The 27707-nt window shown below is 34.8% G+C and overlaps 5 protein-coding genes across 10 annotated transcripts in view; 4 read left to right on the top strand and 1 right to left on the bottom strand.

Moving 5' to 3' along the window:
* Positions 1-6255: 6255 nt before the first annotated feature.
* Positions 6256-11797, top strand: LOC111461443 (beta-galactosidase-like). The gene is made up of 18 exons (XM_023104960.1): positions 6256-6704; positions 6784-6879; positions 6972-7084; positions 7178-7244; positions 7357-7449; positions 7524-7667; positions 8538-8626; positions 8728-8833; positions 8925-9012; positions 9111-9229; positions 9326-9490; positions 10023-10195; positions 10290-10399; positions 10476-10585; positions 10872-10982; positions 11048-11158; positions 11238-11443; positions 11515-11797. Exons 1-18 carry the CDS (start codon positions 6540-6542, stop codon positions 11624-11626), a joined length of 2178 nt encoding a protein of 725 aa, XP_022960728.1. The 5' UTR covers positions 6256-6539; the 3' UTR covers positions 11627-11797.
* A 1191-nt stretch (positions 11798-12988) lies between these two features.
* Positions 12989-14815, top strand: LOC111461705 (GATA transcription factor 21-like). Of its 4 annotated transcripts, none has more exons than XM_023105322.1 (3): positions 12989-13287; positions 13448-13625; positions 14407-14815. In XM_023105322.1, the coding sequence occupies exons 1-3, from the start codon at positions 13079-13081 to the stop codon at positions 14773-14775; spliced, it is 756 nt and encodes a 251-aa protein (XP_022961090.1). In that variant the 5' UTR covers positions 12989-13078; the 3' UTR covers positions 14776-14815. The 4 variants fall into 4 exon arrangements, with proteins under 4 accessions (XP_022961090.1, XP_022961089.1, XP_022961092.1 ...); XM_023105321.1 differs by having other exon boundaries at positions 12995-13287; positions 13368-13625; XM_023105324.1 differs by having other exon boundaries at positions 12996-13287; positions 13488-13625.
* A 1223-nt stretch (positions 14816-16038) lies between these two features.
* Positions 16039-19086, top strand: LOC111461707 (uncharacterized protein At4g29660). Of its 3 annotated transcripts, none has more exons than XR_002713637.1 (3): positions 16039-16350; positions 17274-17435; positions 19008-19086. XR_002713637.1 is itself a non-coding variant. In XM_023105325.1 (2 exons), exons 1-2 carry the CDS (start codon positions 16168-16170, stop codon positions 17382-17384), a joined length of 294 nt encoding a protein of 97 aa, XP_022961093.1. In that variant the 5' UTR covers positions 16039-16167; the 3' UTR covers positions 17385-17688. The 3 variants fall into 3 exon arrangements, 1 of the variants encoding a protein (XP_022961093.1); XR_002713638.1 differs by lacking the exon at positions 19008-19086 and adding an exon at positions 18169-18390; XM_023105325.1 differs by lacking the exon at positions 19008-19086 and having other exon boundaries at positions 17274-17688.
* LOC111461704 (cytidine deaminase 1-like) lies at positions 18993-20015 on the bottom strand. The gene has a single exon (XM_023105320.1). The coding sequence runs from the start codon at positions 19956-19958 to the stop codon at positions 19053-19055; it is 906 nt and encodes a 301-aa protein (XP_022961088.1). The 5' UTR covers positions 19959-20015; the 3' UTR covers positions 18993-19052.
* A 3084-nt stretch (positions 20016-23099) lies between these two features.
* Positions 23100-27707, top strand: part of LOC111461659 (K(+) efflux antiporter 4-like) — a 10874-nt gene continuing 6266 nt past the window's right edge. The window contains exons 1-10 of the mRNA XM_023105264.1: positions 23100-23471; positions 24046-24089; positions 24439-24497; positions 24652-24730; positions 24842-24903; positions 25031-25106; positions 25686-25760; positions 26222-26293; positions 26389-26472; positions 27459-27527. Coding sequence (XP_022961032.1) covers positions 23225-23471; positions 24046-24089; positions 24439-24497; positions 24652-24730; positions 24842-24903; positions 25031-25106; positions 25686-25760; positions 26222-26293; positions 26389-26472; positions 27459-27527 — 867 coding nt within the window. The 5' untranslated portion in view covers positions 23100-23224. The remainder of the gene's footprint in view (positions 23472-24045; positions 24090-24438; positions 24498-24651; positions 24731-24841; positions 24904-25030; positions 25107-25685; positions 25761-26221; positions 26294-26388; positions 26473-27458; positions 27528-27707) is intronic.

Genomic DNA, 27707 nt, shown 5'->3' with positions numbered 1-27707 from the left:
TAAATTTTTTTTTTTTTTTTTTTTTTTTTTTTTTTTTTTGTCAAACCTAATCAAGATAAGTAAGTAATCAAATAATAATATACTTTTGGCGTCTTTTTACGTATAAAAAATTGTATAATAACAAATCGAACTATTACATTTTATATAGTAATCAACGTCTTTATATCAGCTTTTTCTATTTAAATTTTCTCGATATAGCGTTGAAAAAGAAAACTAGGTTTAAAATATATAGTCTTAATATTATAATTATAATCATAATTAATGTCCCATGTGAGGAGCTCAAGACGTTGCGTATTTGTTTGTTCGAATCGTATCAATTGCAATATATTAAGTATTATTGGAAATTTAATTAAAAAAATGACCGATTTTCCACCACCCGCCTCTTTTTTAAATTATTATTAGCGATGGTTTATTTATTTTTGTGTGTGAATAGACAGAAATGCCCACATCAGCAGCCGGCTAAGAAAATGGCCCCACTCCCTTATCCACATAATAATAATAATTAATAATTAATAATATTATGATTATCAATTAATTAATAATAATATTATTATCATTTTACCTTCACGGAAAATGACACATTTTATTTAACCAAAAATAAAAAATCAAATTTCAAAAAAACAAAAAACACTTTTAATTCATAAATTTTCGTAAAAATAATGATTTTATACTTAATTTTTTAACTTAAATATTTTATTTACTCACTAAAATCCTAACAATTTAATCACTTATTTATTCTACTGTATAACAATTTTTTCTATTATTTAACAATTTAAAATATATTAAATTATTAATTAGGTTAATAATTTATCCATTCACAAAATTTCAATAACTAAATTAATACTTTAAAAAATAATTTTTAACCTAAAAAAAGGTTAACTCTAAATAGATTAATCCAATAACACTTAGCTTAATCCCTTAATTTTATGATGATTATGACGTGTCACCACACCAATTATTTAATCTAACTTCCAAATGTCCTAAATCAATCATTATTCACTTAATTTTATCTAAACTTCCCATTAATAGATTTAAATTTTAAGTAAATTTCATATTAAAAAAAGTAATTAAATAATAATAAAGAAATTTTAAAAAACTTATTACATAAATGCATATATTCACATCTTGAAATTGACGTGTGATATCGTATGGTCCAACATAACTTAATTAAGAAATTGTTACATGCATTAAATAATTGGAATTTCATATTTTTCACCTTTATGCCTCGTGGGATTGGGAAACTTTTTTTTCTTCTTCCAATTCCAAAATATAATAATAATAATTTTATCTTTTAGAGAGCATATAATATAAAAGGTCGATTAGAAAAGGACCACACAAGACCTTATAATATTAAATACTACACGCAACTTGTTACTACCTAATTATCTTTCTTCCAAGATATCAAAAAAAAATACAACTATTAGTTATAGTTTCGTTGCGTAAAAACTTTTATAATTATTAAAGAGTTAATAAATAAATAGTTTACTATATATATATATATATATAATATTTTATTATAGAGATATTTATCTTCCATTACTGCTTACACCCTAGATATCTTTCCATTCATTATTCTTTCCATATCTTCGTAATTTATTTGATTATAAATAGAGAACTTTCACACCATTTAACGGTAGTGGTTTCAGCAAATATTGTCACATGTGAATTTTAAATATTTAATTTTTTTTATGGTTTTTAATTATCTAGATGTGAGTCGACGTTAATGATTAAATTTATTTATAAATGAATTAAAAAAAGAAATTTATAAGTTTTAGATAGCTAAAATATTGTCTTAGAATAACACGTAACAATAACTAAATAAAAAATGAACCCAAAAATAATTGGAACGAAATGAAAAAAAGTATAAAATTTATAGGAGTGACGAACCTCTTATGAGTTCAGCTATAAAGTTTTTCGTGGACCATTCAATTTCGTGACTAAATTAGTGTCTAAAAACGTCTTAATCGGAAAAAAAAAGTCGAAAATTTTCGTCGCATCTCGTGGCAACAATAAAATAATATTTTAATTATTCATTATGTCGTACATATTGGATGGATTCACCAGCGTTGAGTTCGCACGTCAACGAACACCCATAATAACGACTAGAACAATAATATTTAAAATCGAAGACGATCGTAGAAATTAGGGTTTGTTTTGAGAAGAAGTAAAGAGTTAGGTTAAGCATCAGCCAACTTCTTACCAAACTTCTATAATTTTAATATCCCTTCAAGAATAAGTTGTCCCTTACCAAAAAAAGTCCACGCTGCCCTAAAATCGGTGGGGTACGTGGTTTGGTTTAGTTTGGTTTGGTCTAACTCCCCCTTCTTTAAAGCTACTATAAATTTTATTTTGAAAATAGAAATACTATTTAATAGATGCTTCGAAAGTACGAGTTTAGTTGCCTCAACTTAAAATCAATTCCGATATTTATGTCTCTTCTAGAGTGTAACAGCCCAAGCACACCGCTAGTAAATATTGTCCGTTTTAGCTCGTTACATATCGTCATCAACTTCACAGTTTTAAAACGCATTCGTTAGAAAATGGTTTCCACACCCTTGTAAGGGGTGTTCTGTCCCCCCTGTCAAACCGATATAGGATCTCACAATAGACGCGTTAAAAAATGTGAGGCTGACAGTAATACATAACGGGTCATAGTAGACAACATCAGTGAGCTTGAGCGGATCTGAATAGTTATTTATTGAAACAACTATTTTTTTTTTAATTTTTACTTTAGAAATTATTATTCTCATAATTTAGTAGCCGACAAAGATTTATATTTTGCATTAATTAGAAATCTCTATTTTTAATATTTAAATTCAATATAAAAAATTACCTTAAAAATGAGTTTTATTATTATTATTACTATGGGTTTAATTATAATTTTTGTGATAAAATAATTACCCATCAATATATTAATGAAATAATTAATTGAATCAATTTCCATTAAATCCAAGCTTATTTCAATTGTCAATATCATGGATAATTAATCAAAGATGTACCAACTAACTCCACTTAATTTTTTTAATTAATAATTCTTCTCTTTTACGGAATTAAATATTTAATAACTTTGATTCTTTTCGTATCATATTATTCCAAACTTTATATTACTATTTTATTTTAAATTGTCACATCAAACTTTCAATTAAGCCAAAAATTAAAATTAATAATAAAAAAAATACAAAAATAATATATTTTTTAAAATACACAGAAATCCTTAACGATTATTTTCTATTTTCAAAATACTTTAATTATTTACCCATACAAATTTTGAGAACTGAATGAAAAAAATGGGGCCTACGTGTCATTGTTTTAGTGGAGCCACATGTCATGCGATTGATTAAGTGGATGAGCTGTCATGTTGCTTTCAAAATATGTTAAACAAATTTTGGGATATCTTCCTTTTTAATTGATGTGTAGTAATGGATAGGATGGAAAACATTTCTCCATTCATGCAACCTAATGGATAATTGAAGATCACGACCATCATGATTTTGCATTCGAACATGTTCGAGAATATGTTCGAAAATATGTCTGAGAATTTACGTAATTTTAAGATGTATTGTAACAGCTCAAGTCTACTGTTAGCCGATATTGTTTGCTTTAATCCGTTACATATCGTTGTCAACCTCACAATTTTAAAACGTGTCTACTAGAAAGAGGTTTTCATATCTTCATAAGGAATGTTTCATTCGCCTCTCCAACTGATGTGAGATCTCACGTGTATTAAGCATATGAGTATTTTTATCATTTTGTTATGACTAATTATATATCATTTAGGGTTTCATTGGATGACCATATAAAGTCTCGTCGTAGATTGTACAAATGAGTTACGACGAATATTTTAGAATTTTTTTTTTAGTTCAACACGTTGTGTTGGTGAAGATTTGAATGAATTTTAACATTTATTATTATTTTAAAGTTCAATCAATACAAATGGGATGAATATTCAAACCCTCGACCCGGTAGGTCGAGAGTATTTGTTAGTGTGTAGAAATTTTTTAAAACGAAAAGTATTAAACCTAAAAAACTATAATAGTCCACGTGCGACCTCTTTTCATCTTTTTAAGGTGTTTGTGTTCTTACGTTACACACATATTAATATTGAATAAAAGCTAATTTAGAAACGTACATTTCGATCGCTTGTTTGACTTCCTTTCAACTATTGCTTCTTTGCTCGTTTAATAAATGAGTGACCGATAAAAGTTTGACTAAAAGTACCAATTATGATGTTCGACACTTTTATTTATTTATTTATAATATATATATATATATATATATAATTAATTAATTTAGCGGTAACGTATCTATCAATGTGTATGGCTTCTTGTTAATAAACATTTCTTTAATTATTTAGAAAACGAAACGTATGAAAGCTCAGTTTGATTAATAATAACGAATGACAATGATTAAAATTTTATAATCTTAAAATTTGCTTATGTGTTCTGAAGGGACGTGGTTAATTGATGATATGGCGAGGCACGTATGCATCACTTTCAATGACTAATGTTTTTTTTTTTGTGACGTGAAATTTGTCGTTCAATTAAATTTATAAATAAATAAAAATATTTTAAATATAGTTAATATATTATTCGGTCATATAAGACATGCATTTATGAAAGTTTTTATTTTATGAATTTAATTATGATATTTGTTTGTTATTTGTATCGATCAAAGTAGGTAATTGAAAAATCAATATAAAATTAATTTCATAAAAGAAATTAATATATTTGCTAAAAGCCTGAATTAAATTATTTTAACGACGATTATTACACGTGAAATAAACGTCTCTTTATTATCTCTTACCTTAAATTACAATTATACCCCATATTATTATATTAATTTATATATTAAAAAAATATTGAATGAATTATGACGATACTTTTTTAATTTATGGGGGCCCATAGAAATCCCCCAAACGGGCTTAATAATGTTTGAATCTAAAGCCCATTGGGCTTAGATCTTATGGCCCAAACGTGAATAAGACAAAATTCTATCATGGTCGCATGTCAAACCCTCTACTTTCAAACTCTCTTTCGAAAATCTCTCTGCCCCTGTTTTATAAAAACGTTTTTCTCAAACGGGGCCAGAGGTTTGAGTATACGTTGTCAGGTCGTAGGCGACGCGATTTCGAGTTGGCTGACTCACTTAGTGCTGAAAGTAAGTGCTGCAAAATCGCTTGTAAACAATTCAAAGAGGTGCGATTGTGACACTTAAAGCTCGTGATTTTATCATATACCTAAGTATTTACTATCGAGTAATTTCAAGTATATTAGTTGTATTATAAAAGTAACATGATCGTGTTTATCTAAAAGTATGATTAATTATCGAGAGCGACCCGTCATCATGTTGCTTAAACAACTAATTAGTGTCTAATGGAACGTATTAAGTTCATTAGACAATTAAACGAGCATTTATGAAAAGCATGATCCATGGAAGAAAAAAGTCAAGCATGTGGACCATAGTTTTATTGACCAATTAAAAACACTTTTCAAATTATGCAAACAAATAATAATTCTTAAAGGGATATTTAACTCCCAAATTTATTGTAATTATGAAAAATTAAATTTACGTGTTTTTTATGGATGGACGAACACAACTTGTAAACGTTAAATATTCTTAATATTTTAAAAGGTAGGGTACGGTTAGATTGAGTTGTAACCTTATTTTCAAGTCGGTTGAGTTGATTCGAACTAAACTGAACCGAAATCCAACCCAAATCGAAAAAAACTTAACCCAACCTAATATTTATAGCTTGGGTTGAGTAGTCTTGCTCGGTTACGTTATCGAGCCATATTAACACTTCTAGTCTCGATTATTTTTAACTTATTTTCGAGGTTCGTGCTCGATCATAAAAATAATTAAATAGAAAAATTAAAAACACTAAATTTAGTAGGACGACTTCGCATCAAATATAGATTTTCATGTGTATGAATGACTCACTAATGCTTTCCTTCTTATCCATTAATGTATTTCAATTATAGAGGAAAATAACCCGAAGTTTTGTTATCTGTTTTGAAAGCAACATGACACCATATCCAATCACACATTGACATCTGGCTCCACGTACCTTTTTTAATTCAATTTCCATGAAATATATATTGAAATATTCATTTTTATAATTTGCATGAAATTTCTCGTTATAGAATTTAATTTTGATAAAAATGTTAGAAATTTAAGATTAAATTGTTTAAAAATTTTAAAATGAAAGGATTAAATGGTTAGAAAATAATGTTTAGCGCAAAATCATAGCATTGTTACAATCACTTCTAAAACGTGCCATTTGCAAACCGGTAGTTGGAAAATTGCTGAGGAAGGAGCGTTTAGTGAAGAAGATAGTGAAAATGGCCCCACCCTTCTCTTTCTCATGCTTCAAATGCTTCAAATGGGGCTCTCTCTTGCAGCAGAGCTCCTCAATATTCCATTAAAATCCTTGCATTTCCATTGCCCTCTCTGTTTTCCTCTGTTTTCTTCTTCAAAAGAAAGAATCAAAGAAGAAGAAACCGACCCCTTATCACAAATTGGTGTTGAGGAGTAGCAAAATGTTCAAAATGGCAAGGATTATGGTGCTGTTTTTGGGTTTGTTTTTGTGGGTTTGTTCATCTGGAATGGCTTCTGTGAGTTATGACCACAAAGCCATAATCATCGATGGCCGGAGGAGAATACTGATTTCTGGGTCTATTCATTATCCAAGAAGCACTCCTCAGGTTCGAATACGTTCAATGTGAATCACGGGTTTATTTCGATTTCCCTCTCTAATTATTTCCCCCCTTTGCTGTGGTTTAGATGTGGCCGGACCTTATACAGAAGGCCAAAGATGGAGGACTGGATGTTATTGATACATATGTGTTCTGGAATGGCCATGAGCCTTCCCCTGGACAGGTAAATGGGGAAGAAATTTGTTTCTGCCATATGGGTTCTTCTGGGTTTGGATTATACTGATTCATTTGGTGTTTTGTTCTTCAAATTTTCAGTATTATTTTGAGGATAGATATGATTTGGTGAGATTTGTGAAGCTTGTTCAACAAGCTGGCTTATATGTTCATCTACGGATTGGTCCATATGTTTGTGCAGAATGGAATTTTGGGTAAAACAATCAAAATGGATATTTACTGGAATCTTGTTAATATTCTTCATGTGGCTCTGTTCTGATTACTTTACTTTTGCTTCAATGATTCAGTGGATTTCCTGTTTGGTTAAAGTATGTTCCTGGGATTTCCTTTAGGACAGACAATGAACCCTTCAAGGTAGGGAAAGTTTCTGAAATCTCCATGGACGTTTCTCATCTCTGTGTTAAAACAAAGAAGTTTATGGGTTATTTACTGTTCTAAGTAATGGATTTGATTGTGTTTGATAAAGGCGGCTATGCAAAAGTTCACTGAGAAGATTGTCGGTGTGATGAAGGGGGAGAAGCTATACCAAAGCCAGGGAGGGCCCATTATTCTGTCTCAGGTAACATCCAACAAACATATCATATGAGGCTTTTATTGGATTCAAAACTGGGTTTTAATGCTTTGGGGGTGCAGATTGAGAATGAATATGGACCAGTGGAGTGGGAAATAGGTGCCCCTGGTAAGTCTTACACCAAATGGGCAGCTCAAATGGCAGTGGGTCTTGACACTGGAGTGCCATGGGTGATGTGCAAGCAAGACGATGCCCCTGACCCTGTGGTAAGCTATTTTGATCTCTCTGTCACGGGTTTCTTTTACCTTCTTGGATGAGGTTGTTTGTGCCACTTGTTAGAACTGTGGATAGAACTTTGTACTGGTCCCTCGTGAGTCCATTAGTTATACATTTATTGTAAGGTGTGAGCCTCTTTTATAGGTGGGGATTCCAACATTTAACGGTTCTTGAGCTTCATTTTTCTTTAATACACTTGAAGCCATGCTTGCCTTCTTGTATAAAACTCTTCTTTTATGGCTTTTCTTAATCTTCCCTTTCATGTTTCTTTAATACACTTGAAGCCATGCTTGCCTTCTTGTATAAAACTCTTCTTTTATGGCTTTTCTTAATCTTCCCTTTCATGTTACTCAAGCCCACCGCCAGTAGATATTGTCCTCTTTTAACTTTCCCTCAAAGTTTTTTAAAACGTGTCTGCTAGGGAGAGGTTTCCACACCATTATTAAAAATACTTTGTTCTCTTCTCCAAACGATGTGGGATCTCACAATCCACCCCCTTCGAGGTCCAGCATCTTCGCTGGCACTCGTTCCCTTTTTCAATCGATGTGGGACCTCCAATCCACCTCCCTTCGAGATCCAATGTCCTTGTTGGCACACCACCTCGTGTCCATCTCCCCTTCGGGGCTTAGCCTCCTTATTGGCATATCAACCGGAACCTGACTTTGATATCGCTTGTAAGAACCCAAGCCCACCGCTAGCAGATATTGTCCTCTTTGGACTTTTCCTCAAGGTTTTTAAAACACGTCAGAGATTTCCACACCCTTATAAAAATGTTCCACACCCTTATAAAAATGCTTTGTTCTCCTCCCAAACGGATGTGGATCTCACACTTTCCTTCCATCTACTTGATTCTACTTCAGATTGACACCTGCAATGGGTTTTACTGTGAAAACTTCGAACCCAAGAAGGTTTATAAACCCAAAATGTGGACAGAAGCTTGGACTGGTTGGTAAGTAACTTATTCTGCCTGCATTCACCAAATTATGACTAAACATTTCTGAGTTTCAAAGGATTAGAATTGACATGCTCCCTGTTCTTGAAATATTCAAGGTTCACTGAGTTTGGTGGCCCAGTTCCTTATAGGCCAGTTGAAGACTTAGCCTATTCCGTTGCAAGATTCATACAGAATCGTGGTTCTTTCATCAATTATTATATGGTAATTACCAATCCAGTGTTTCATAATGGTTGGCTGATCAATGGAAATGATATCATATCCTTAACTCTTTCAATATCTTCTCTCATGTCAGTATCATGGAGGAACTAACTTCGGCCGAACTGCTGGTGGGCCTTTCATAGCTACTAGCTATGACTATGATGCTCCCATCGATGAGTATGGTAAGCTCGTGGCAGTAGTAGCTTCCAAGATCACATTCTCATAAAGAACTTTCATATATTTTCATCATTACTTCAATAACTTTTCTGGGATATGGTAGGCCTATTAAGGGAACCGAAATGGAGTCATCTGAGAGATCTGCACAAAGCCATCAAGCTGTGTGAACCCGCTTTAGTGTCGGTAGATCCTACCGTGTCATCGTTAGGAAGCAACCAAGAGGTAATATCATGATCTAGCTGATGAAAGATTATGTAACTATTGATGCATTGTTCTTTGCAATATGGTCTAATTTGATCTTTTTTATGATTGTTTAAGGCTCATGTCTTCAAGACAAGAACAGGGGCATGTGCTGCTTTTCTAGCAAACTATGATGCATCGTCGTCTGCAACAGTCGCCTTTGGAAATAATCAATATGACCTGCCACCTTGGTCCGTCAGCATCCTTCCTGACTGCAAATCTGCCATTTTCAACACTGCAATAGTAAGACGAGATTCAAATCACTTAGACCCTCTTGTGCTTATACGGTTACTGGGGATTATAACGTGTCTGCTAGGGAGAGCTTTCCACACCTTTACGAACAATGTTTCGTTCTTTTCTCCAACTGACATGGAATCACATAATCCACTCCCCTTCGGGGCCCAGCGTTCTCGTTGGCACTCGTTCCCTTCTCCAATCGATGTGGGACCCCCAATTCACCCCCTTCATTGCCCAACGTTCTTGTTGGCACACCACCTCATGTCCACCCTCTCCTCCTCGCTAGTACATCGATCAGTGTCCAGCTCTAATACCATTTGTAATAGCCCAAACCCACCACTAGCAGATATTGTTCTCTTTTGTCTTTCTCTTTCGGGCTTCCCCTCAAGATTTTTAAAACGCTTTTGCTAGGGAGAGATTTTCATACCCTTATAAAGAAGGATTTGTTCTCCTCTCCAACCTACGTGGGATCTCTCCAAAAGTTTGTATATGCTAATGGAACCCTTTAAAACTCTTCTTTGTTTGGATATCTTTGCAGGTCAAGGCACCAAGCTCACAGCCTAAAATGACACCAGTTAGTTCATTTTCATGGCTTTCATACAATGAAGAAACAGCCTCTGCGTATACCGATGATACAACCACCATGGCTGGGCTAGTGGAGCAAATAAGTGTCACGAGGGATGCAACAGACTATCTGTGGTACATGACAGAGTAAGAACTCCATCACTTATCCTAGCTTTGCCCTCTGTCGAACATTTTATGGAAACATGTTGGAAAATAATCATTTTATGTTCATCTTTCTCAGTATAATGATTGATCCGAACGAAGGCTTTCTAAAGAGCGAACAATGGCCTCTTCTCACGATCTTTTCAGCTGGCCATGTTTTGCATGTGTTCATAAATGGCCAGCTATCTGGTACTTGAAAATTAACACATTTTATTCTTAAATCTCTTCCAAACATCAACTAAATGATATGATATTGTGAATGTAGGAACTGAATATGGGGGGTCGGAGAATTACAAATTAACATTCAGTAAATACGTTCCCCTAAGGGCAGGAATTAACAAGCTTTCTATACTGAGTGTCGCTGTTGGTCTCCCGGTTAGTATCTCCGGCATTCAAAAGCATCATTGTTTCTAAATTTGTGATACCCCACATTGGTTGGAGAGGAGAACAAAACATTCTTTGTAAGAGTGTAGAAACCTCTCCTTGGCAAACGCGTTTTTAAGGGGAAACCCGAAAGGGAAAGCCCAGAGAGACAATATCTGCTAGCGGTGGGCTTGAGCAATTACAAATAGTTTCAGAGTCAAGACACCGAGCAATATGCAAGCAAAGACGCTAGGCCATTACTAAATTTGACTTGGGTTTTTTGTTTGTTGAATGTCAGAATGGTGGCCAACATTATGAGACATGGAACACTGGCATTCTAGGTCCTGTCACATTGAAGGGTGTAGACGAGGGAACAAAAGACATGTCTGGATATAAATGGTCGTACAAGGTACAATAGTACTAAATTTGTTAGAAACTAAGCTAGAGAATCTCAATAACACTATTCCTGAATAGGTTGGTTTGAAAGGAGAAGCCTTGAATCTTCATACTGTTAGTGGAAGTAGCTCAGTTGAATGGGTGACAGGCTCATTGGTGTCTCAAAAACAGCCTCTCACATGGTACAAGGTGAGACAAGTTGAAACAAACATCCTTAAATTCCTACAGCTTCTCTGATCTAAACTTCTGTTGTGTATCGAATCTGCAGACGACTTTCGATGCCCCGGGAGGCGACGAACCGTTAGCTTTAGATATGAGCAGCATGAGTAAAGGTCAGGTATGGATTAACGGTCAGAGCATCGGGCGCCATTGGCCTACATATACCGCACGAGGTAGCTGTGGCAAATGCAGCTATGCAGGAACTTTTAATGAGAAGAAATGTCATTCTAGCTGTGGAGAGCCCTCACAAAGATGGTAAAATGAGTTTCCCCCATTTTAGTTACCATTTATGCACGTTCTTGAGAATAAAACTTTTGAAACTTCAGGTATCACGTTCCCCGTGCCTGGTTGGAATCGAGCGGGAACCTATTGGTGATTTTCGAAGAATTGGGTGGCAATCCCGAGTCAATCTCTTTGGTCAAGAGATCCACTTCCTGATAACACAACAAACTATCAATTGAGGTTGTCTTTAGGTAAGCTCAACCATGTCTCGTATTTCTCTACTCTTACTAAATGCACATAGATTTCTCAAATTATAGTTCATCTCGAGTTGCATAAGCCAATCGCCAAACTCAAGCTGGTTGGTTTACATCCCGAGCACATTCACAAGAGAATAATCGAAGAAGAATACCGAAACAAAACACCATTTTTATGCACAATGTAGATAAGAAAAAAGTTTGGTATGTAATATAGAAAAGAAAATGTATCCCTTGGGATTCAAAACTTTGGATTCCATATTTATATTTATTTATACGGTAATATTTGAATATATATCATTCCTTTAAATCTCTGACCGTAAGTGTAAGAGATATTACATGTTAATTATCGTTATGTCAATATATACTTTATTTTCACAAAAAAAAAAAAAAAATCTGCGGGTCGTAAATTATAATTTTTAATAAATGATCGATCAATTTGATGTGATTAAGCACGAGAGCGAGAGAGTAGAAATGTAGGGCAAATTTGGAAGAAAGTGAGATAATGTAACCCTCCAACCATACAATAATACACCCTATGCGAGTGATTAACAAACCCCTAACGTAGCCCTATTCTTTATCATTAATATTCTCTTTTATTTTATTTTATTTTTTATTTTTTATTTATTTTTTAATCATTAATATATATATTAATTTTTAAATCTTATTTTTTTTTTTATCATTAATATCCGTAGGACTTCCCATGTTCCATACTCTTCCCTCTGTCTCACGTTTCAAGACAAAACGCGGCCTCACGCTCTCTATTTCTTTCTTCCACTTGTCCTTTTAAATCAATTTTTATTAGTACAGACGCTACCACTACAATTGAATACTGTCACTACTAATAAATATTGTCCGTTTTGGCCCATTACGTATCGTGCTCAATCTCACAATTCTAAAATGCATTGGCTAGGGAGAGGTGTTCATACTGTTCCCCTCTCTAACGAATGTGAGGTCTCACAATCCACACCCCTGATGTCTGAGTTTGATACTATTCATAACAGCTCAAACTCACCACTAACCAATATTATCCGCTTTAAGCCGATACATATTGTCATTAGTCTCATAATTTTAAAACGCATATGCTAGGGAGAGGTGGAATGTTTCATTCTCCACCCCAACCAACGTGAGATCTCCACATATGTTTTTTCTTAAATCTCAATGTATAGATCGATAGCAAACGACGATCATGGAAATCTACTAAATTTGAAACTCGGGTAATTTGGATAGTAGGGTTTCGGGTTTTGGGTTTCGGGTTTAGTTGAATATAGATTATATGTGTTAGAAGAAAGGAAGAGATAGGGTTTTATGTGTGAAATGGGGTCTGTGTAGCAGAATTCCACTCGTTCAAATTTCTGGTGAGATTGTGTTTCTTGAAGTTTTTGTTTCTTTCTTTGTCCTGAAAGGCACGTGAATGTCTCATTTATTAACCCCTAGGCCCAGCTCCCCCTCTCCCCTCCGCCCTATCCTTCCGCCCTCTCCTCCGCCATGGCTCCGCCTTATCACGACGACCTTCTCCGCCGTTCCTCCTCCTCCTCCTCCTCCTCCTCCTCCTCCCTCTCTTTCCCTGCCCCCGATCACTCCAACTCCGACGACCCTCGCCGGCTGCAGCTCAAACACGAGGTATATTTTCAATTCCGACGACCCTTTAATTTCTTTTTCAAAAATTTCTGATTTTTTATTTTTTTATTTTTTATTCATAGAGTGAAAGCTCAAGCTGCTGTGAGAATCATAATACTCATAATGATTTGGTCAACTGGTCTTCTTCTTCTTCTAAGATTAGATTGCTGATAAATTCTAACCAAATCAACACCGCCACCCAGATGATCCACGGCGGTCGGAACTCCCATGATCTTAACCGGACAACCATGCTAAACGACGGCGCCGCCATAATCAGAACTTGTTCCGACTGTAACACCACAAAAACTCCCCTTTGGAGGAGCGGCCCAAGAGGCCCTAAGGTAATTTCATTCCATTTAAAGCACCATTCTTTCTTACTCTTTAAAATTTAAAATTTTTTTTTTTATAAAATTTAATTTATGATATAAACAGACTGTTAATTTTGTTGGGAATATATTTTAATAATCAGTTAATATCTTAGAATATGATCTCTCCCACTTTCTTGGGAATGAAATTAATCTTCTTCAGAATTCTCGAAACTCTTTCTCCAATCCTTTTGAAATTTTCTTTCAAGAGGCTCCCATAATCTTTGACTCTCGAAACTCTCTTCTCCAATTGAGATTTTGTTTCAAGAAGCTCCCACAAACCTTGACTTGTGTTCGAGTCGTAGTAAAGAAGATCTTATAGAATATTGAACAACTTCTGTGTGATTGGAATATTTGCATCATTCTTAACATTAGAATATATTTTACACCAGTATAATTAATCAATTAATTTTTTTTCTTTTATTTTTTTTTTCTAGAAACAAGTTAATTAATAGTATATATTTTATTTTTTGGGTATATTTTTTTATTAATTGTGGAATATATTTTATTTTTGAGAGTCATATTCCGTGGTAAAATATATTTTATATAGTCTTAATTAATTAAATTTTTTTTGAAATGGTTGACAGTATATTTAATTAATTACTTTTTTAAAAAAATTAATTTAATTATTAATATATTAGCTGATAGCTTGTATTCTATTTAAAGATATTTATTTTATTATGATTATAAGTGGCTTGGGAATTAAACAATTCTAGGGTTTGTTAAATTTGGGGTTATAATTTCCATTATTATGCAGTCTCTTTGCAACGCCTGTGGAATCCGGCAGAGAAAAGCAAGACGAGCGATGGCGGAAGCGGCGGCAATGAACGGCGGTATTCCATGCGGCGGAAAATCGGCGGCAATAATTCTGAAGACGAACAAGGCGGTGCAACACAAGATAATGACAAAGCCGGCAGCGAAGAAATTGAAAAGGAAGCGGAAAGACGACGCCGTCGTAGCCGGCGGCGGCGGCGGCTGCGGCGGAAAGAAGGGTTGTTTTGAAAATATAAAAATGGGGCGGCGATTGAGCGAGATTTCTTCCTCTTACCAGCGAGTTTTCCCACAGGACGAAAGAGAAGCGGCAATTTTGCTCATGACCCTATCTTATGGCCTTCTTCATGGTTGAATTTTTATAATTAATTAATTAATTATATATTTTTAAATTTTATAGCCTTTTCTTTTCTTTTTTAATTTAATTTTCTATTAAATGCTAATGCATTTTAAAGATAAAAAGTTTTCAAATAATTAGAATCAAGACATTGAGACAAATATATATATATATATATTATTGTATTTGTGTGTGTATATATTATTGTATATATTTTAAACATAATTTAATTAAATAATATAATATACACATATTTAAATTTAGTTTAATTCTAAAATTTTATATCATTTTTGTAAAATATTATGACGATATTGCTATTATTTTATGTGGTTAACAAATAATTACTTGTTTGACCTTAACCAAATATTATCTGATCCAATATAATTAATATATCTCCTTTTTCTCAAAGATGGTATAAGATAAAAATTAAAATTATTAGACAGAGAAAAAGACTGACAAAATCTTAGCCCACGTAAAATTACACATACAACAGGACCCTCATTAGAATTTGGATCAGGATTCATCAGAATTTGGATCAGGATTCGTAATCTAAATTTGCATATGATGGTCCTGACATGATCACGTTACTTGCTTTTTACTCGCTTAGGAGTAAAGACTATCTCCACAGACAAACACAAGTCTTTCGCGTATGTTTTATTCTTACTGGCATACATCAAAGAAAAATTTTTAGGAGGTTACCAGTAAAGCACATTCAACTATGGAATTTCTATGATTGAGCTATAAAAAGAAAGGTACACCTTATTAGTATAAGTAGTAACTTTCATTTCCTTTGAGTATTTCTTAGTCATTCTATCTTCAGGATTGCTCTCGTTTGAAAGTAGTTTTAGTTCATTTATGTACCTCTCATTTATTTGGGTGTCAATAAAAATCTTTTTAAATCTGAATGGATAGAAGTGTGAATATTTTCATTTAAATGTATTAAAAAAAATAATCATTTAAATATTTTCACCATGAACTTTCAAGTTCTTAAAAAGTGAATAGACGATGGTGATTGGTGGATGACACACAGCTGGAAAAATCAGCTTTTTTTATTTAAAAAAAAAAAAAAAAAATCCTCCTCTCTATTCTTACCGTTTTAACTGTCTTCTTATTTTTTACCGTTGACTTTTTCTTTTTTAAATTCACTCATTATTTAAAAAATATAAAATAAAATAAAATATCCTTAAAAAATTCAATAATGGACGAAGAGAAGAGAAGCCCAAGCTTGAAGATGAAGCTGACCCAATTCTCATCCTTATTGGGCTTCTCTATTTTCCTCCCCTCTACAAACCTCTTCATTGCACCGCCACTCACTAACCGCCGATTCTGGAACTGTTTTCGATTCCAATCTTAATTCGTCTCTTTCCAGTAGCCTTCTATTCGACGAATCAATCGCCGGTTGTGCTTGAAATGGCGAGCTATCTATGGAGGAAGTACGCCGATTATCTCTACACCAAGTGGGAAAGAACGATTCTATGGGACATGGTTGATCCGTATAGGCGACCTAAATCGTTTACGCCTTTGGTTACCATCTATATTGCTGCCTTTTACACTGGAGTCGTCGGCGCTGCCATTACCGAGCAGCTCTACAAGGTAATTTTGCCATTGTTGCTTCGATTGTTTTTCCCCAATTTATCGTTTAACTTGAGCGTGTTTATCCAAGTGCTTTTGATTCTATTCAATTGAGGGTGGTGATTAGGGTTTAATAATGCCTTGGCATGGGTTAAGTGGCTAAGGATTTTTTGTAATTATCATCTAGGTTTAATTCTTCTAAATTGGTGTTCTTCCTGGTAGTTTTTTGGATTTGGGATTGCTCTTTTTTTGTATGTTCTTGTACATTCTTTTCATATATCTGAAAGATTGGTTTCTGATCGTAAGAAGAAAGTGAAATTCTGTTTAAACCATAGTTTGAGATCGCACCTTGGTTGGAAAGGAGAACGAAACATTCTTGTAAGGGTGTCGAAACTTCTCCCTAATAAATGCGTTTTAAAACCGTGTGATTGACGGTGATGCGTAATGAGCCAAAGTGGATAATATTTGTTAGTGGTAGGCTTGGGCTGTTACAAATGGTATCAGAGCTAAACACCGGGTGGTGTGGTAGCGAGGTTGGCCCCTAAGGGGGTGGATTGTGAGATCCCACATTAGTTGAAGAGGGGAAGGAAGTATTCGTTACAAGAGCATGGAAACCTCTCTCTAGTAGACGTGTTTAGAACCATGAGGCTAACAGTGATACGTAACGGATCAAAGCGGACAATATCTGCTAGCAGTTGGCTTGAACTGTTATAAATGGTATCAGAGCCAGACACTGTGCGATGTGTCGGCGAGGACACTGGGCCCTCAAGGAGGTGGATTGTGAGATCCCACCTCGGTTGGAGAGGGGAACAAAACATTCCTTATAAGGATGTGGAAACCTCTCCCTAATAGACACGTTTTAAGCGTGGTGTAGGATATAAGATGCTAAAAGCATAATTTGTGGTAGCTATATCAACCTCTGCAGTCCTTATGAAAATGTGCAGGAAAAGTATTGGGAAGATCACCCTGGGGAAGATGTACCTCTAATGAAACCAAAGTTTTATTATGGACCCTGGAGAGTAATGAGGGGTGAAGTCCCTGCACACACCAAGTGAAAGCTCTAGCAAGTTAATGGCCCGAGTATTTGCTGTTTGCTCAAGAAACTGGTACGCTCATCGATAATCATTCATCTTTGTGGCTTTCCTGGTTGAATCGTATAATCTACTTCGTCGTCGTCGTATCTCAACGAGACGTTTAAAGCATGAGGGCTATGTTTAAGTGATTGTTAGGCTTGTTTAAAGATATAGGTCATAGCTACTCTGTAGTCTAGCAGCTGCCTTATAGGAGACTAAATACTGGCTAGACAAGCCTTCCATATATGCTTTGGCTGATGATTTTTACAGCTCAAACACTATTGACTTGTTTTTAGGCTCTACCAAAATGGCCTCAACCTCCTTCTTCCTTACATGCCACCCTCCGCTTTCACTCCCCCCGCCCTCCTCTCAATCTCTTCCCCGCCCCCTTCCCCCGACCCCATCTCTGTAACAGGCGAAGGAGGAGGGATATGGGAACGTATGGAACAATTCCAAAGGAGCCAGTCCCTTTATCGAACCTGCATTACGCTTCTTAGGCAAGTGCATGCATTGCATTAGGCCTCAGCTCACGAAGGCCATGGATGGAGATGGTCCAGCTTCAAGATCTGAGCTTTTGTGATGTCCCACATTGGTTGGGGAGAACAAACCACCATTTATAAGGGTGTGGAAACCTTCCCCTAGTAGACACGTTTTAAAGCCTTGAGGGAAAGCCCAAAAAGGACAATATCTGTTAGGGTGGATCTGGAACGTTACAGCTTTCTTCCTCCTATCTGCATCTAATCTTACGGAATTTTAAACAATGCAGGGATCTCCTTATTTATACCCTTACATATAGAGAGGTATGATGGCTCAACCTCTTGGAGCCTTGCTAACTCATGTGGTTTGGTCACAACTCGTTGGAGTTGGGTCATTATTTATCCCTTATTCATGCTACATCTTTTATCTCTGTGTCTTGGACCACATGTGGAGCTTGAATATGAACAACCTTTGAGATAGCCCAATGAACTTCTCGAGCTACTTTTAAGCCTCACCATGGATGGACTCCGACCAAAACCTAAGCTTATGGTTAAATGAGAAATATGTCAATAGATCCACGAGTCTTAACTTGAGAGTGAGGCTTGACTACAAATCTGACTTTAAAGTGAAGACTATGTAAAAGATCAAACTATGTCTGGGTCAGCTCTAACAGGTCGATGGTCGAGACACCTAGGCCCCCTAGGCTCGAACCCATTCAATGATTTAATCATTCAAAACCTAAGCTTTCCAAGCCTATTATTATTGGTTTATAATAATAAGACTTTATACAATATTCTTTTTATTATCATCAATTATTGTCTCCGTCCCTCTAAATTCATTTATTTTTATTCCCTATTTTTAAAATATTTATTTTAATCATTAATTTTTTTAAATAACTAATTTTTTTATTTTTTTTAAGCAAATTGATAATATGGTTTTGAGTAATTATTACATCGGATTTCATTAAAAAAAAATCCAAACGGTCTAAAATATCTTGTGGAAATTGTGATTGAATTGACCCAAAAATTAAAGAACAATCCATTTATTTCTCAAGAGTTTTTTTTTTTATTTTATATTTTAATAATTTAAAAATGATTTGTGAACTAAATCGTTTTTAATATAATGCAGTAAACATTTCAATTCCTTCTCCAATAATTTATTTCGTCCGCCCAATCACACGGCGGCGACACAGTGAACCACCCTAAATTCACATTCCGGCGAGATCGTCTGCAGTAACAGCCTCGCCGTGTGTTCTTGCTTCACATCCACGCCGTCCTTCTCCACCAACACGGCCGCGACGATTCTTTCGTACCCGCCGCCGCCGCCGGCGACGTACGACACTATCGCTGTCTGCACTGGCCCCATACTTGGATTGTATGCTGCTGATTCCATATATGATCCTTTGTAGATTTGTCCATCGGTGTCTATTAACGCAACTCCCGACGGACATCTACTGTACGGCGCGTGGGACATATTCGCGGCGTCTAAGGCGGCGCGTTTGAGTTTCTCCCAATCGCTGCCGTGAGCACCATTACAGAGCGTGTGATTTTCGGCGGATTCGTCCGACAGAGACAGGCCGTTAAATCGGGGCTCGAGAAGTAATGGAACGTCCTTATTGAGAAGATCGTAAGGGCCGAATCGGTGGGGGAGAAATTGGGGGAGAGGAACGTAATCGTTGGATTTGGAATCGGATTCCTCGATTGAGGAAACGAGGATTTTGATCTCGGCGGCGGAGCGAACTTCTTGGAGGAATTGGCGGCAATGGCCGCAAGGTGCGGCAGACACCGCAAGGAAATTAAGTTGAGATTCAGCGTTTAGGGCGAAATTTGTGACGAGGAATTGTTCGGCGTGAACAGAGTGATGAAGAGGAAGGCCAGGGAATTCGAGATTGACGCCGAAGAAAACTCTGCCAGAGGATCCGAGACCGACGGCGCCGACATGGTATTTGGAGATCGGCGGGCGTGCTAGGCTCTGCGCCGATTTGACGAGCGATGGAAGGAGCAGAGGGATTGTGAGGCCCGATTGTTTGGCCATGGATTCGGCTTCTGATGCTTCGATTACGAATCTAGGTCCGTCCATACCGGCGGGGGGAGGGGAATTGGAGGAGAGAGGAGGAAGAAGAGTTCTGGCGGAGGAAAGTAGAGGAAGGGAATGAGAGCGAAAACCAAAGGGAATATAAATAGAGACGGCTGAGGATGAAGAAATTAATTAATTGATTAATTATTATTAGAAATATTAGTGAAAATTGTTTTTTTTTTTTAATAGTTTCGTCCACTTACGAAAAAAAAAATATATATATTATATTATATTTACTGTGAGCGGTTGTTATTTCTCTCTTGTTTGGTTATATAATCTCTGCCTTCGTTTTTTAAAACCTTCTCTTAAAATCGAGGTCAGAGTTCGCTCGGCCATAGGCGACGTAAGAACGAATTGGCTTAGCTCACTTGTTGTCGCTGGAAGTGAGTGCTGCACAAATGCTGGTTATATATATATATATATATATATAAATATAATTAAAATTAACAACTCTATTTTAATTTTTTTTTTCAGGTTGAAAATAATTGCGAAATTAAATAAAAATAAAATAAATAGACGTATATATAAGTGTTTGTTATATAGATGTTGGATATTTTTCTTTATTTTTTATTAAATTAAATAACAATAGCACATGTGTTAAGACATTTTTTATGGAATTTTGTACAACTCATTTATTTGATGTTAAATTTGGATTATTTAAATAAATATTCAAATCACTGATTTTTTTTTTTTTAAGTATAAAACCTACCACGTTGATAATTATATTATATAGGCCCAATTCGTTGATTTTCTATTTTATTTGGTCAATTTAATTTAAAAAAAAAATCATAATTTAGATATTAAAGAAAGACCAGCTTCAATTTATTATTATTATTAATAAATTATTATTGGGTCAATTTAATAGGAAAAATAAAACTTATGAATTGGAAGATCAGCTGCAATTTCCTGAATTTTATGCCATTAAGACTTTTTTAAGCATCTTCATCGTCATCTCTTCAATTACTGGTCAATCTAAATTTAAATTTAATTTAATTTCAAAATTATTATTATTTTAATTTATGTAGCCTCCAATTTTGATTATTGCGACAGGTTTGTTTTTTTAAACTGATTTTGAATTTTGTGGTCAAAATCGCGTTCAACCATACAGATTAATATGATTTTCACATTATCATATTGCTGTGACGTTACACGTTGGTTGGAGAGAAGAACAAAACACGATGATGTTCCACATTGGTTGGGAAGGAGAACAAAATACCCTTTACAAGAGTGTGGAAACCTTCCTCTAGCAGACGTGTTTTAAAGCCTTTAGAGAAAGCTTAAAGAGGACAATATATGCTAGTGGTGGACTTTGATCATTACAAATGGTATCAGAACCAGATACTGGACGATGTGTCAGCCTTCTCGCTATTCCTTAAAAAGGGGTAGACACGAGGCGGTGTGCCAGTAAGGACGCTGGGCCTCAAAGGGGAGTGAATTTGGGGGTGGTTACGATTACACACTCTATTAACCTCGCCTTCTGGTTGTCTCTACACCCTTATCTCCCATCATCTCACTAGTTGACCTTGACTCTTGTTACTTTGAGATCATATATAGTATTCACGGTTTGCCTCGATTTGGTACTGCTCATGCGACTCGTACCGAAACAGTGTTTTACCCCTAGATGTTCAATCAGCTGCTATGGTTCAACGCATTTCGAGAAGAACTAGCTGACTCTAGAGTTGAGTGGCATTTCACCCTTAACCACGACTCGTTGAAGATCAACCGTCCATTAAAATTAAAAATTGAATATATATGATTTTTATTTTCATAAAAAGAATGGGGGGCATAAATAAAATGGTGGGTGGTCCTAGATCCTAAGATGATGCTGAAACAGTCCTTTTCATTAGCTAAGCATTTGCCTCATATGTGACTTCTCACTTTAATAAACCATTTTTCATTTTTTGGTTCATCCTTTTCTTCTCCAACTTGCTTAAATTAGTCTTCGGAACGACGTAGTGTTATATTGATTCCATTTCGTTTTAGATCCCAATATTCGCCCAAAATTCTACAGAAATCTTGTTCCAAACGTTATTTTAAATTATTATAAAACGTCGAAAATAATGTTACGAATATAAAAGAATATGAAAATTTTGTAATGAACGACAAACTTAATAGATATTTTTCATAATTCAGACTAAAATTAAAATATTTAAATTTTAATGACATGAATCTACGTAAATTTACAACTCATTTGAACCGTTTGTTAGATGGGTCTTTATTGTAATAAATTTCTTAAATTTAAATAAATAAACGAAAAAAATTAAAAAATTATAATAGATAATAAATTATTAAAATACTAAATCTCGAGATCGCTTACCAATATATATGGAATATCTTTTTAAACATCAATCTTGATCTAAAATACTTATTTTTAAATGAAATAGTTAATAGCACAATATTAAATTAATATGTTCGACCAATGATGAACGTAATATTTTCTTTTATAATTTAATATAATAAAAATTATTTTTATTTATATCTAAAATAAATACTACGTTAATCATTTAATCTTAGTCTGGTTCATGTAAACTGATATGATTTTTTCTCGTACTCTATGAGTCATTTGCGTGTAATTATTCGTTTCTTTACTTTAATTAAAATATGTTTATAAATTTAGGGGAGAATATTTAAATTAATCTTTTATTTTTTAATGCGTAAGAATCTATTTTTATATTTAAGGAAGCAAATTACAAATAAATATAATTAAATGATAAAGGACTAATATTTTAATCTAATATTATTATTTTTATAGTTCATTATATTTTATTTGAGCAATAATCTCATTTTAGTGCTCTTATAAATATTAATATTATTATTTTTATAAGAGTATGTTGTAATATTAAAATGTGATTTTTTTTAAAAAAAATTATATTATAAACTTAATTATTCATTAAAAAATTTATTCCAAGAATATTAAAAAAAAATGTGAAAAAATATTCGAAAATGAAAAATGAAGGTGAGATGGAGATAAGGAAGGTTTCCCGTCCTTGTCCCCGCTCAACCCTGTCGACATCTCAACCTCCAACATCAACCAAAGTAATTAAACTATTTCCAGAGGGGTATTTTCGTACTTTCATATTCTTTTACTGTCTCTGTTTGGCCGATTACTTGGCTGAAAAAGGAAAATTTATAAATAAACAAGAAGAATAATAACCACCTTTTCGCCCCCACCTTCCTTCTTCCCCCCTTCAACCCACTCGGAGTCGGAGGCCACCGCCACCGCCACCGCGCCGGGCCGGCGACCTTTCTTCTTCTGTGCTGACTCTGCAATGAGGTTACCGTTCTCTGCGAGTCTTGTCCTCTTGTTCTTCGTTCACCTTCTTCTCTACTTCGCTACTTTCCCTTCCCTTTCCATTTCTCTCTTAACCGTCACTACATCCGAGTTGGTGGCCGGCGAGATCAATGCTACTGCCGACTCTAACTTCTCGAGATCTGCTAATGTTGACGATAGTTTCGCTAATATAATCGATCGGGCTCTCGAGAGGGAATTTACTGAGAATGAGCAGAGTGATGAAGGTTTGTTGATCTGACTTCCACTTTTCTTCTCATTGCCTTCTTTGTTGTTTGTTTGGGAATGTAAGCTCCCTCGTTCGGCTGGGATTCCGGAATTCGTGAAATGCGTTTTTGTTCTTTTAATTCTTTCCGCCTATCAATTCGTTGTTTGTTGAACATTGAGGTCTGTTTTTTCTTCTTTCTTTGATTCTTTTGGTTTCTTCTTAGTTCTTGTTCTTGCTTCTGTTCCGCATTTTTTCTTTTCTTTTTATGCCACCTGTGTCAGTTCGTTGTGATGTGTTTTCACCTCGAGAGCTGTCTTACGGTAGTGATTTTGTCGGGTATTGGAAGTTTGATGAGATTCATATTCATATTCTGCATGCTCCTTAGCTGTTCCCTCCGTCTACGGAAACGTGGAAAGTAAGCAGGATTTGAACTGGAAAGAGCTTCTGATCTACCGTTTTGAAGAAATTATCTAACTGTTTAAATCCCCTTACATTCCCGGAATCTTTTTGGCCAAATAGACTTTGTTGATAAAATAGCTATGGCATCATTAAATTTCTTGAGAGTATTAATTTTTTTTCACGTTCCCTTGCAGTCACGGATGCTGGTAGCTTCAACAACAGTGTTGCTGAGAAGCAGGTTAGGTTGATGTTTTTTCTGATCACTGCCGGTCTTTTTTTTCTACCGACTTTTAATAGAAGAAAAACTGAATAATAGAATCCAGTAGGCAAACCAACATGCTCTTTCTTTCCAATATGGACCTTTTAGCTCATTCAAATTTCCATCTGAACGCGATAAGGTTCTCCAGAATTCTAGCATTCCGAAGAAGTTTTCTTATGGGGCATTATTATTCTCGAGCATCCCTCTCATTTTAATCAATGAATTATCATGCAGTCGGAATAACAGAGATGTTTGCTAATGTACTCCCAATGTTATCCCTAACTGGTCTTTGTTCATGAGCTGAAGTGAATTTGTTTCCATATGTCAGGCAGTTTTGGAAACTGTTGCCAGAGTTAAGTCAAAGAAGAACGAATCGAAAGAGGAGAAGTATGTTTTTCCATTTCATGTGTACAAGGCATATCTTTCATTGGTTTGAATTTAAGTGCTTATGAATTGAATGCCATAATCGTTGTTAGAAGGCATGTTCTGATTAACGAAATTAGACTATAATAGTACTTTTGACCTGTTTTTTGGACCTTAGATCATTTCAGTTCCATGATGTCTTCCATTTAGATAATGAGAATCGAGGAGAAGACATGCCTACATTAATTGATAGAAAGGTATGCCTAATGCATATACCTGTTACATTTACACTTTTCCTTGTGAGTTGAAAAATAAATATAATATTATTCTTGAAGTTAGTTCATTTTTATTGGATCTTTTTTATTCAGGACAATGTCTTTATTATATCCAATCCAAAGTCGAAGTTTCCCGTGCTCCAATTGGATTTAAGGTTGGGTTTTATGCACAGTCGACTTAGTCCTTGGGTCTTGGTCTTTCTTCTTGACTCATGTCATTTGGTATGCATCAATATGATGAAGGCTTACAGATCCAATCTTATCAATTTTTTTTATTTGCAGATTGATTTCAGATCTAGTTGTTGTTATTGTTTCTGCGACTTGTGGTGGCATTGCTTTTGCATGTGCAGGGCAACCGGTCTGATCATCATCACATTCTTCTTCTTCTTCTCCTTCCTCTCCCTCTCTCTATCTCTTTTTTTAAAAAAATGGAAAATCGTTATCATAATGTAGGCCATGGCATTCTTATTGCCTATAGCATATCTAATGCACAATTGCTTTTAGGAGTCCCTAGGATGAATGCCCAACGTAATACACAACTTTGACAAACAGAGGCACATGCAATGAGAAAAAAACATCATTTATCTTTTAGGCATATGTATATTGATTTTCACTCCATGGAAGAGCATTTTTCCAAAGAATTGAATGTGCATTTTATAAAAGTTATTGTGCTTATTCGGGAGTGTTTTCAGTCTTTTTTTTTTTTCAAGAATAATGGAAAAACTATTTCCCGTTGTTTTCTAAAACTGGTTTCAGAAATATTTGAGTCTGATTATTTAAATGCAAAACAGATTCCAGTTTTTGAACTTTACTAATAGGCTAACCTTTAAACGTATGATTTGATTTCTGAAAAAGTTGCTTTACCTTGAGAAGGTTCGTAAGGACATACGCCTCAAAATTCTTTGTAAATGATGCTATGGTGTTCTGAATTCTGCAGGTCTTCACTGGATACCTGTTGGCTGGATCTCTCATTGGACCGGGAGGTTTAAGCTGTGTCAGTGAAATGGTGCAAGTATGTTTCATCTATGTCCATCTCTTTCAATCCACAAATTTATGAATTTCTCTCCCTGATCCTTTTCTGTTGTTACATTCTGTTTTATGATAAAGCTAAGGGGTATACTTTTTGGCATTTGGGTTCTGGATAAAATTTGTAAAGAGATTATGTTTGCTTCATATGCTAATCATAAGAGTACACTTCAGTTGGCGAATGTTTAAGATGATTATGTATACTTGTTGAAACAATTTAATTATGACTTTTTTCTCTACGTGGTATTCTTTTTTGTAAGTTATAGAGTATTGTATGATTGTCATGAAATTTATTATTGATTCTTATGATACTATCAATAATTTAAGCATCCGGAATTTCCACATTTTATACTATCAATAATTTAAGCATCCGGAATTTCCACATTTTACCTTACTATATTCTATTGCTTCACAAGAATTTAATTTGTCTTTTACCCATACATTCAGGTTGAGACAGTTGCTCAGTTTGGTGTGATCTTCCTTCTTTTTGCATTGGGCTTGGAATTCTCCACTGCAAAAGTCAGACTGATTTTCTTCCAGATTGTTTTTCCAATGATAGCTGGTTGACAAAATATTTAGAATATGTCAATAATCTCTCTGTTTTTTTTTTCCAGCTTCGTGTTGTTCGAGCAGTAGCTGTTGTTGGAGGATTGCTCCAGATTTTCCTTTTTATGTGTTTGTGTGGAATTACAGCTTCGGTATGTCTTACATTCTGATGAGACTTTATTCCAGAAGTCCGCTGACAATAGGATAAAGTTATGGTGCCTCGTGGTTTCAAATTTTATTAGTCTTGCTTTTATCCAAAAATTTTCTATTAATCTTGCAAATTCATATTTCTAGGTGGATTCATTTTGTGGATTTTAGATATGGCAATTAGATGTTTCTAGAAATTTCTGCTATGCATATGAACTAGTATTTGTCAACGTCCCAAAGATCCATATGTTAAGAGTAATCATCCTATATTGGACACACTTATTATATCCACTCTTGTTCAAGGTTGTCCTCAAATATGATGAAGTGTTTTGGACAACACTAGTACCTTATTGCCCTTCCTCGTGTGTGTATGTGAGGATGTGTGATTGTCTCTATCTCTCTCTCATATTTTTAATCTCTTTCTCCTGCCATCTATTACTATTACTGTATGAAATGGTTTCTCTCCAGGTTTCTAATTATCATCTTGCTTTTGCACAATCTTTTCATGGAAAGTATCTGTGAAATTTCATGCCCAGTATTTTCTCTGAGTGAGGACTATAATTCATAGGGCCGAAATTTAAGCTGTTGATTTGTAGTAAAACCTTCGGTTGTGTAGTTTCCCTAGGCCCAAGTTTAAAATATATATATATATATATATCTTGATGGATTAGGTAAGCTCAGTGCAGTTATACTTGAGTCTTTCTGCTTAGTAAAGGTCAGTGTACACAAGGAGAGGGTTGAATTGCCTTTTTGTGGCCTTTCTGATGGTGTTTGATTTAGCTTACCTACTGTTTCTTTTAATTGGCTTTACTGGAACTTTGCTGGATACAAAAGCTAGAGTTTACTGCTTTGCATGAACGTTTAGCAGTTGATGCTGTCTCTGGGATATTATGGTCGGCGTTTTCTTCTTGCTGCTTCCATATGAGCACATTTTTTTTTTTACATTGTTAACCTGTCAATTGCTTCTTATGATATGAAATTGCTTTTGCAGCTATGTGGTGGTAAATCTTCAGAGGGGGTATTTGTTGGTGCATTCCTGTCTATGTCTTCGACTGCAGTGGTAATTCCTTGTGACTTACTACATCTTTGAGTGGAATGAAGTCATATTAATGTGGAGTGGCTAAAAGAGCATTGGATGATCTAAGTTTTTGAATATGCTGACAATTGAAAACATTGAGCCGGTTACAAAAAAAAAAAAAAAAAAAAAAAAAAAAAAAAAAAAAAAAAAAAAAAAAAAAAA

The sequence above is a fragment of the Cucurbita moschata genome, unplaced genomic scaffold (assembly GCF_002738365.1).
Source record: "Cucurbita moschata cultivar Rifu unplaced genomic scaffold, Cmos_1.0 Cmo_Scf00025, whole genome shotgun sequence".
NCBI lineage: Eukaryota > Viridiplantae > Streptophyta > Magnoliopsida > Cucurbitales > Cucurbitaceae > Cucurbita > Cucurbita moschata.
Note: the sequence above shows the minus strand (reverse complement) of the source record. Positions and strands in the feature narration are given on the sequence as shown.